General features: G+C 42.6%; 1 protein-coding gene across 1 annotated transcript; it reads left to right on the forward strand.

Annotated features, from left to right (window-relative positions):
* The first annotated feature begins 2,369 nt into the window (after window positions 1-2,369).
* LOC111168249 (cancer/testis antigen 47A-like) lies at window positions 2,370-2,990 on the forward strand. The gene has a single exon (XM_022561867.2). The coding sequence runs from the start codon at window positions 2,370-2,372 to the stop codon at window positions 2,988-2,990; it is 621 nt and encodes a 206-aa protein (XP_022417575.2).
* The last annotated feature ends 8,426 nt before the right edge of the window (window positions 2,991-11,416 follow it).

Below are 11,416 nucleotides of genomic sequence, written 5' to 3' on the forward strand. Positions count from 1 at the left end.
TTCCCAGTTTAAAAAAGAGTGGAGGGCTTCCCTGGTGGCACAGTGGTTGAGAGTCTGCCTGCCAATGCAGGGGACGCGGGTTCGTGCCCCGGTCCAGGAAGATCCCACATGTCGCAGAGCGGCTAGGCCCGTGAGCCATGGCTGCTGAGCCTGTGCTCCGCAACGGGAGAGGCCACAACACTGAGAGGCCCACGTACCACAAAAAAAAAAAAAAAAAAAAAAGAGTGGAAAGAGTGGTCTTAAATGTAAAATAGATGGCTAGTGGGAAGCAGCTGTAGAGCACAGGGAGATCAGCTTGGTGCTTTGTGACCACCTAGAGGGGTGGGATAGGGAGGGTGGGAGGGGGACGCAAGAGGGAGGAGATATGGAGATATATGTATATGTATAGCTGATTCACTTTGTTATAAAGCAGAAACTAACACACCACTGTAAAGCAATTATACTCCAATAAAGATGTTAAAAAATAAAATTAAATAATAAAATTTTTAAAATAAAAAAGAATGGTCTTAGATTCAATATCTAAAGGCATTTCCAGCTCTGAAATTATGGGAGAATATGCGTTTCTCTTGCATCTCTTCTACCTTTATAGAAAGCGCTAAAGGGTACATAGCCACACATCCTTATAGAGCGGAATAATTACATAACATATGGTGTTATAGGTGACCTGTTTAAAAATCAACTAAGATTTTAATCTTAACACCACGTGTCACTATTAATTCCAAATGGATTAAGGAGTATAATGTAAACATTCAGAAGACTTCCAAAAAGAAGAAAGTATAAAATTTATCACTGGATGAGAAAAGGTTTGTAAACTTATGATGTTAAAATGAAGAAAAAGAAATATTACATTTTACAACATGAAAATGAAAAACTACATACTTAGAAATATTAACCAACTTAGAAAGCAAAATCAAACTAAGAAAACATTTTCAACAAATGGTTAATATCCTAAATATTATATAATCCCATCTCATTCCGTCTAACAAACCTTTACTAAAGGTAGGGGATGAACTCCAACTATACAGATGATAAAACTGAGGCCTAGAAATGATAAGTAACTGTTCCAAGATCACATCGGGGGGCAAATGTTAAAACCAACTCTAGACCTCAGATTGGGATTCTGCCTCATTTTTGCTGTCTTTATAGTGAGGATTTTGGACTACAGATTTTTGACATTGCCTTCCAAATTTAAACCAATGATTTATGGCAACACCATGCTCCATTCTTGTGGTGAGACAGAGGGAACAAAACATTGAAATTTGGTTTTCCTTTTGGTGAAAGGAAAAAAATCCCTCTTTACCATTATGAGATTAGTATTATTTTCCATAAATATAACATCCAGATATTATTTGCGATGTTTTTTTCCAAAAAATATTTTTAGTGTTACAAAATTTTTTTTTTTTTACAGAATGAGTATAAAATAGCAGTTAATTTCTCCATAACTTTCAGAATTACTTACACTTGACGTCTTGATTACGTGGATCCTGAAATCAATAAAAAGTCTTGGACTGTTGCCTCAGAACCATCCTAGGGAGCCTGTCCTTTTAATGATTGTCATGCTTAGCTCTTAGGAGATGACCTAGTCCTTTAAAAGAAGCATCCTTTTTTTTATTCAGTCTTTAGAGGCTTTAAGTGAATTTGTCTGGGTTCATTACACACCTTCCAGCTCCTTACGTTTACCATTTCTTCAATACTCAGTTCTGACTGCATCCATTTCAATTTTGACTACTCTTTTCCAAGTATCTTTACGTTAAATCGTCCAAATTCTTCTCTTTCTCTTCTTGGGAGGTTTCTACTACTGCTAACGTCTGAGCTATACAACATTTTTATGACCCTGTCCCTACTCACATGAGCCATTACCAGGTGGAAATTCCCAGGTGGGAACTCCTCACAGTTCACATGGCCGAGGGTGCCTCCATAAATAATTTTTTGGACAATCATAAAATTAAAAGGACAGGAGCCTTGTGAACCTGAACATAGGGTAAAACCTGAAGCGCCAAGGAACAGGGAGGCGACTGTGAGCAATCCTACAACCGAAGGGCCTTGGTCGTTCACTGGGCACAGGGCACGTCAATCCTCGCTTGTCAGCAAATAAGCTTGGAGCTCGTGACGAGGGGCCCCGCCCCCCGTCTGTGGCCTAGAAGAATCTTTCCCTCACGGCCTGGCCCACTGCTATCTGAGGCCCAGCCTCAGTGGGCCGCTTCCGGTGTCGGCCCCCTGCCCTTCCTGTCGTGGGACCTCCTGTGTTGTCCCCTCAGCGGCCTCCTCGTCCAGCAGCTACAGCCTTCAGCCTCCCGTCAGGGCAGCCACCTCAGCGGCCACCGCCTGCGCAATCGACGCCCGCCTGGTAGAGGTAACTGCCCGGTGCCATGTCGTTCACGGGGGATGGAGACCCGGCCCCGGGAGGCCCAGAGGGCCCTGCAGGCGCAGCTGGGGCCCAGACCGAGGCGGCCAGAGCCGGCGACCAGGTGGACCACGACTCGGAGCCTCGCGGGGGCGACGCGGCGCCCGGTGCTTGGGGAGGCGCTGGGGAGGCGGCCCTGGAAGGCGGGGGCGCTGAGGAGGACTCGGATATCAGGCCGGCAGAGGAGGAGGAGGAGGAGGAAGAGGAAGAGGAGGAGGAGGAGGAGGAGGAGGAGGCGGCAGGGGGCCTGGATCTCTTGGTAGAAGTGAACCAGTTCCCCATGGCGAGCTTCCACTTCGTGCTCCTGGAGCTGGCGTACTTACTGCTGCCCCGCGTCCCCTACAACAACCACGTCCTCGTCCCGCCCCCGCCAAGCTCGCGCGAAGCCTTGGCCAGGCTCCCCGAACCCCAGGCGCCCGATGGGCGGGGCCCGCAGCCCAGGAACCCGAGGAGGCGGAGGAGCTCAGCACCCCTGAGGGTGAGCGGCTGGCGGGCGGGTCGGTCGGGAGACACGGGTAGCAAGGGACCCAGGCTCAGAGGGGGGCCTCGGGAGGTGAAGCCGGGAGTCGGGGCCTCCAGGAGCTGAAGGCCAGAGGGGCCCAGTTGAAGCCCACCTCCATAACGACCGCTCCAGTTTTGGAGGGGGGAAATAAGCTGCCCTCTGCTAACCCCTGGTAAGAGGTCTGAGATGATCGGTGCCATTTATGAGGCCACAGGTGAAGGTCAGTGGAGGCAGGTGTTCGGGAGGGAGCTTGGGAGGAGATGGAAGAGAAAAGAACAAGCAAACGGCTTTTGGATCCTGGCTTTTAAAAATGTCAAGATTCTTAGAAAGTTGATCCCAATATATTATGAGCTGATACGGGAGCACTTGGTCACGGTGAAATATTCAGGGGGGTGAGGAACCAATGAGCTTCACCACAGATTTTTGTCATCGAGGCAAAACATGTTTTTGCAACAAAGTTCTGACCAAAACACAGAATGCATCAGACCCCGACGATTCTGATCCATTCCCTAAAGGGCCAGAAGCAATCAGTAGCACAGGGTGACAGATTTACTGGAAAAAGAGAAATAATGTCACTGTGAAAACGATCAAGCAGGAGAAAAGTGAGGGCCATGGAAGTGTTACAGCAACCAGAAGGAAGGTGCCCAGCTACTGTTTTCTTAGTTGCTCCTATCCTTCTGCGTCTCCTAAGGGTAGAGTAGTCTTTTGAATTGGGATTTTTTTTTTCTGTGAATGTCTTGTCCCAAAGTCTGTATTATTCACTAAAGAAACAATTTAATACCAGGATGAAAACGCCAATGAAGAGGCCCAACGTGCTGAAAGTGAGGGGGAAAGAGAAGTTTAACAAAAACAAGAACCTGAACCCAGCAGGACAGACCCAGAAAGTCCAGGTAGCTGTGTATAGCTTTGAAAATAACCCAGCGGCTCCCAGGCACTTACCAATTTTGTTTTCGTTTTTTAATTCTCCCAGTGAATTGAGAAAAAATTTGTTTAAAATTAGTTTAACAATTCAAATTTACCTACTCAGAATGTTAATAGAACATTCATGCACCTAGTAATATAAATCAGCAGCAGCAAAAGTAGCTGGGCTGGGCACTAGTGGGGCCTTCATTACTTGGCCACAGAAGTGCAGTCTCCTGTACTAAGAGATGACAACTTTTAGAATCTGACTACTTACAAATAGCAAAACGTTCAGAATTTCAGGTAGGACCACATTTAGTAATTAATACCTAACGATTTGTTCGGTTGTAGATTTTTGTATTTTATGTGACAGTCAAAAGAAGAGCAGTTTAGTCACAGTATGACTCTTGTTTATCACTGAATTGGTAATGAAGTCTTAAGGTGTATCTTGTCTTTGAGTATATTTAAATGATTAACATTTTTTCTGCATTTTCACAGCTGTGTATTTCATGGTAATAGCCTCTTTCTCATATGGTAGATATAGAAACTGAAGGTCTGGGAGAGTAAGGGAGTATCATTTGTGGAATGAGCATAGGCTTTTAAGGTGGAGAGAGTGATTTAAATCCCAGAATCACCTCTCAAGGGGGAAAAAAGCATTTATGGTGTTGGGCAAGAGGGAGACAAGGTTGGTATGATCACATGATTGAAGCCATCGGTTGTACAAGCACCCTGTATCCAAGGTGCAGGTTACAAGAGGAAAACGTGTTGTTCTTCTCTACTTGTTTAGATAGAGCCCTCAAATGCAGCACATACACAAAGGGCTGACCATTTTCTTAGATTTAGAAAGTCTCTGGTGCTGGTTAGTGCTGTATAATTGTTAATTTTCTCTCATTTCATCCTGCAGTTGGGAGGAATGGAAAGAAGATGAAGAAAGAATAAAGGATCTGTTTTTCACGATTTTTAGGCTTTTCATTTTTTCGAAGCCCATGGGAATGTTATTAACACTGATTCCATTCCAAAATTCATCACCCAAAAAGCGATATCCAATAACATATGACTTTTTTCTCTTACAGTTATTTTTAACTAGAACAAATGCTGTCAGATATGTTTGTTTTAAGTTAATAAACTGAAATGTAGGCAGATTTTATTTACATAAATAATCCTGATTCGAATCTCTTTTACCTTTGTTTGACCAATTTTACCTTCATTGAAAGGCCTCACTTTCTACCATTTGGTAAGCCTGTTTGAAATTCTTTTATTGCAGCCCAAAATAAATTAAAATTTCAAGTTTAAAACAATTTTTGTGAAGACAGAAATGGAGGTCGAGCCTTTAGAGTTGTGCTGTTTACTACATTAGTCACTAGCCACATGTGGCTGCTGAGCATTCAAAATGTGGCTAGTCTAAGTTGAGATGTGCTGTAAGTGTAAAAAATACTGTCAAGTCTCATTAATAACTACACATTGAAATGATAATATAGTGTTAAACAAATATAACATTAAAATTACTTCCTCCGGTTTCTTTTTAGTTTTTTAATGTGGCTACTAGAACATTTAAAATTACACATGACTTGTGTTATATGTGTATTTCATAGTACTGCTGTGAGCTTTTGAAGGAAACCTGATGGATGGCCCAGATTGCCTGGAGGCCAGATGGTGCTGCAGAGCCTGAGCCCAGACACTAATTTGGAAAACTGGTTCTCAAAGTTTGGTCCTTAAAATAGCATTATCGGCATCACCCAGGAATCCTTAGGCTCCACCCAAGACCTGCGAATCAGAAACTCTGGGAGTGGGGCCCAGCAGCCTGTATTGTAACAAGCCCTCCAGGGCACTCTGATGCAGCTAAGGTTTGAGAAGCACTGGTTTAGAGCCACACGGGGAGAAGCTGAGACCCACCTGTGGTGGGACCAGCCTTCGTTCACTGCCTTGGGACTGTTATAGGTAAACTAAACAGGATGGCAAGGGCTAGACTGGGGAGGAGATTAGAACTCACAGGGGCTGAGACACAGAGAGGCTAAGAATGGGTGATGGCAGGAAAAAAATGCATAAGGGAAAAAGCTGGTTCCAGAAGGATGCAAACATGATATGAAGTCTAAGAAAACATTCAATCACCATATACTGATTGTGGATACATACAGAGAGTAAAAGGCAATGCATGTGAAAGATGTATACAAATGTAGCATACAGAAGGGCATGCAATGGAAAGATAAACACCACATTTAGGATATTGGTTACCTCTTGAGAAAAGAAAGGGAGGGGAATTCTATTGGGAAGGGCTTCGCAGGGGGCTTCAACTATATTTGTAATGTTACATTTCTTAAGCTGGGTTGTGGGTAAATAGACATTTACAGTAGTATTCTTTATAATTTTGTGTAGATCTGAAGTATTTCAATAAATAATGAGTAAAAATAAAAAGAGGAAAGGGAGAAAATGTACTTAATCTCTGAACTCTGTTTAAGGAAATAGAAAGATAAAGTTGTAGATGACCAGAGTAGAGGATCAGAGAAGGGGAAGGGCCTGGGGATTTGAGACCAGACAGCCTCATTTCTGCAGTTAGTTAAGGCTTCCTAGGTACCTGAAATATGGTCTACCTGGGGTACACTTTGTTCCCATGGGCTTGTCTCCTGGCCTCCTTATAGATAGCTGATAACCTCATATTCTGTGGTGGCATGTCTTATATTCTAACTACACACACACACACACACACACACACACACACACACACACACACACACACACACACACACACACACACACACACACACACACTACATTCCACCAACACCAGCCCCTAGACTGAACCTCTAAATGGTTGGGACCTTAAAGGGTTTTATTTATCTTTCTTTCCCAAAGCCCTGGGCAATGAGTTTTCCTCTTAGTGGGTACTTAATGTCTATTAAAGTAAAGTAAACTTAACATCCCCACAATCTTTTTTTGGTCACCAGTGTCGACATTTTAAAATGTATTATCACATATTATTCCTTAGGGCTAGAACCCCATGGTGAGACAAAAGGCAAAGCACTCCCTGTCACCATTATTTAAACTGAAAGGGCAGGCCAAGTAGTATGATTTGAGGACCTTCAAACTGGCTCTGATTTGTTAGTGTTTATGCCATGCTAGTTGTAAATATAGTATTGCTTCTAGGCCCAGGCAAGAGGGACCTCTGTCCTGAGCTCTATGCTTTAGAGATCCCACTTTGGCCTTCTTCCAACCATACCCCTTCTTATAGGGCCAGGAACCCAGCCCATGGGAACAAGGGGTGTGTCCCTGCTAGCCCATGCTCCAGGTACCTGGCACCCCTGAACCGTCACAAGCCTGCTTCCAGGGCCTGTGTGCTCCTCTTAGAGCTCTCCTGGGGAGGACTGACTGCACTGCCTGGGTATGTGCTCCCAGGCCCTAGGGGAGGGGGGATTGTATGCCCAGAATAGGGGATGGGGCCTGGCCTAGGAGCCAGGGCATAGGCAGGGGGAGGGGAGAGGGGAGAGGGGGCAGCTGTTCCCACAGCATTGGAGCAGAACTTAGAGAAGTTGGAGAATTCGAAATCCCAACCTGGCCTTTCAGGTCATTATGAAAGTACATTTGTCTTGGAAGAAGATCCAGCATGTTTTATTTAATGGTTTATTAGGTGATTTAAACATTTCAAATATTTAGATAGATCTTATGTGGATTCCCAACAGAACTCTTTTTCTGAACCCTGCAAATATTACAAATGTTACAGGCAGGCCAGATTAAATATCTGGTCGATCACCCCTTTCCCTTCTTCACTCTGTGTTACACTTTGTTACCTGAGCATAGTGGGCCCCTTGCTTCTGAAGCTGCCTTATTCTAATAGCCCATCTTGCTATAATACTTGGATCTAGCCCCTGGTCCAGGCTGGAGTACAAATACGAACCATCTTGCCCCCTCTACTCACCCCCCACTGTACTACGCTCCCACTGGTCTCTTTCTTTGCTCCGCAGGTGTTTATATACAAAACTTCTCTTCAGTACTACCTCTCCCCCATACAAATACCCACTGCATGCCATGAGCTTGGTCAGGCATACCTGAGTAGAGGCCCTTTATGCCCCGCACTACCTCTTAAGAACATTTTGCTTCTCTGACAACCTTCAGGTCTGAATTGTCAATATCCTATTTGATTTCCCTCCCTGCTGTGACAAAAACTACAGAACAGGTTCTGTTGTATTTGTTTTCATATAGCAAAGATCAAAGAAGCTGAATATTTTTAAGAATGTGCCTCTGGGCATTAAAAAAAATAACCTCTATTTAAAAACAGAGTTGTTAACTGTGGGGGAAAAAATCAATAATGGGGAGTTCTCAGAATAAGAATAACCTGATAGAAGTCCACACTGAGAAGAGAGAGAAGAAAGGTATAACTGCTAATCTACCAGAATTACCTGGGTAAAGGGCATCCACCTAAATGAACTTTCATTATGGGAATACAAAGGAAATAAAATCCAATCAATCAAAAACCTAGCATTATCAAAAAGGTAAAGATACAGAATCAGGGACAGTAGATGTTTTATAGAGAAAATGCAAAATCCAGCATGTGGTTGTATGGTATCACATTATTCCGTCATCAGCAAAACCAAGCAGCCATTGGTTTTTCTCAGCCATTACACTCAGAACTGAAAAGGCACAGTTATGTCTAGGTCTGCATTTCTATTTAAGCAAAGTAGCCCCAAGGTGACAGAGGCACCCACAGTGAAAGGTATAGTACTGAAAAGACACCTCTGGGTCCCCTAAGAAAATGAGCTCTCCAGGCATCCAAAGGGAGCTCACGGTGTTTGATGTGTTTGGGGACTGGAATAAAGGGGAAGGACTTGGAGAGGAAATTTTAACCAACTTCCGGTGAACCTAGATGAAAATCTAGGGTGGTTGGTGCCTTGGAGAGCCAGCCTATTAACCAACTAACTCTTATGGTAAGTGAGCTTATATCTTTACTCCTCTGCCTAGAAGTTCTTAATAGAGGCGATGCTACAAAAGAAAAAGACTGTGTGGCAAGATGGGAAGGGAGGAGTCAAAAATTGCTGGGCTACTTGTCCCCGCCCCTCGCAGCTAACCATCCCTCTCATCCTGACTCCTCCTTTCCCACTCCCCCTTTTGACCTTCCCTCTTCCCTGTGACTCGGGGGGAGTGGTTCACTGGGGAGGTGGGGGCTGTCCAGCCTAGTGATTGTTGAGGTGCGTGTGCCTCTAGGAATGAGGGCAGGGAAAGGCTGCTTCAGTCACTTCAGGCTTCCCGTTAGCAGAAAGTCAGTTCTATGGCTTTGGGATTGCAGCCTGGCTTTGGGCTAAAACCTGTGAAGCAGAAGTTACTGAGGGGAAGGAACTAGAAGTTTGGCTACATGGAGTTCTCCACCTCAAGGCAGGAGTGAGGGGATAAGACAGCTCTCCAGTGGCCCCAGACTTTCTTCACTGTGGTGAGCTTGCTGTCTGCCTGATTGGAAGTACAGCTTTTGGCTTCTGTAGAATTTTGAATTTTAACAGAGTCTTAAGTGCTCCAACAATAGGATATGTATGATGTGCAGTACGTTTCTGGGCAATTGGAGAGGGTCACAGTGGAATTGGGGCAAGATGCCAAACACTAATGGACTAACCATCCAGAGGAGTACAATAATCCCCAAGAAATGTTCTGTCTCATAGGGAGGTGCTTACTGTTGTCAGATCTGAAACAGATTGACATGGGGCATGTGTAAAGAAAAAGCTCTGTATAAGTATTCTATAAGTTACTATTACCCAGTTTGCACGAATTGGGGTGCCCCAGGGACACAGGGAAGGTGTTTCAAGGGGTGGTGGGCTGATTGGGGAACTAGTCTTCGCAAAGCATGGAGTAGCAACCAAAAAGTGAAACATTTAACTAAGCTCATAAAGCCTAAGACAATCCTTGGACTAAATCATCTGGACTTTTTCCATTAGAAATACTTTTTTTTCTTCGTCAAGGAAAATGACAACCTCTTAGTAACCCCAAGAAAACATTTTTGCATCCTCCCTTCTAAAGCACATCGTCCAAAGATAACCATTTTATAAGTAAATCTACAACAGTGCATCCAGCATCATGGCCCTTTCCTGAGAGCAGAAATCTCATAGGCCATGGTGAGGATTCAAATTAAAAAGAGGACGTGAAGGCCGTATGTAGACAGTCAAGACCTAGGCAGGTTAAAATAACAACAAAAACTGTTAATGGTGATAGTTATTGCAAATAGACGAAACAAGTCTTACCAAATTCAAGAAAAATGAAATTTTATCAAGCATCTTTTCTGACTGCAATGTTATAAAACTAGGAATCAGTAACAGGAGGAAAATTTAAAAATTCACAAATACATGGAAATTAAACAATTTCCTGAACACCTAATGGATCAAAGAAATCAAAGGGAAATGAAATAATATCTTGAGACAAATAAAAATGGAAACAAGATACCATAACTTACAGGATGTACCAAAAGCAGTTTTAAGAGGAAAGTTTATAGTAATAAGTGCCCACATTAATTTTAAAAAAAATCTCAAACAACCTTATATTACACCTCAAGGAACTAGAAAAAGGAGAACTAAGCCCAAAGTTAGCAGAAGGATGGGAATAAAGATTTGAGAATGAATGAAATAGAGAATATGAAAACAGTAGAAAAAAGATCAATGAAACTAAAAGTTGGTTTCTTGAAAAGATAAGCAAAATTGAAAAACCTTTAGCTAAACCATGAAAAATAAGATTCAAATAAAATTATAAATGAAAGAGGAACCATTATAACTCATACCACACAAATACAAAGGATTTTAAGGGACAACTATGAACAATTATACACCAACAAACTGGATAACCTAGAAGAAATGGATAAATCACTGGAACCATACAAGCTACCAAGACTGAATCATGAAGATATTGAAAATCTGAACAAAACAACAAGGAGATTGAATCAGTAATCAAAAAACTCCCAACACAGAAAATTCCAAGACCAGATGGTTTCCCTGGTGAATTCTATCAAATATTTAAAAAATTAATGCCAATCCTTCTTAAACAATTACCAAAAAATCGAAGAGGGGAGAACACTCCCAACCTTATGAGGCCAGCATTACTCTGAAACCAAAACCAGATAAGGACACTATAAGAAAATAAATTACAGACCAATATTCCTGATGAAGATAGATGCAAAATTCCTCAACAAAATACTAGCAAATGGAATTCAACAGCACATGATCAAATGGGATTTACCCCTAGGATGCAAGGAAGGTTCAAAACATACAAATCAATAAATGTCATTCACCACATTAATAGAATGAAAGATAAAAATCATATCATCTCAACAGATGGGGAAAAAAAGCATTTGACAAAATTCAACATCCTTTCATGATAAAAATTTCAACAAATTAGGTATAGAAGGACTGTACCTCAACATAATAAAGGCCATTTGCAATTAGCCCACTGCTAACATCATACTCAATGGTGAACAGGAACAAGATAAGGGTGCCCACTCTCACCACTCCTATTCAGGATTGAACCGAAAGTCCCAGCCAGAGAAAGTACGCAAGAAAAATAAAAGACATCAAAATCAGAAAGTAAGAAGTAAAATTGTCTTTGTTTGCAGATGACATGATCTTATATATAGAAAACCCTAAAGACTC

This window comes from Delphinapterus leucas, chromosome X, assembly GCF_059928025.1.
Source record: "Delphinapterus leucas isolate spDelLeu-1000000601 "Yukka" chromosome X, BTC_Dleu_Yukka2, whole genome shotgun sequence".
NCBI classification, from domain to species: Eukaryota; Metazoa; Chordata; class Mammalia; order Artiodactyla; family Monodontidae; genus Delphinapterus; species Delphinapterus leucas.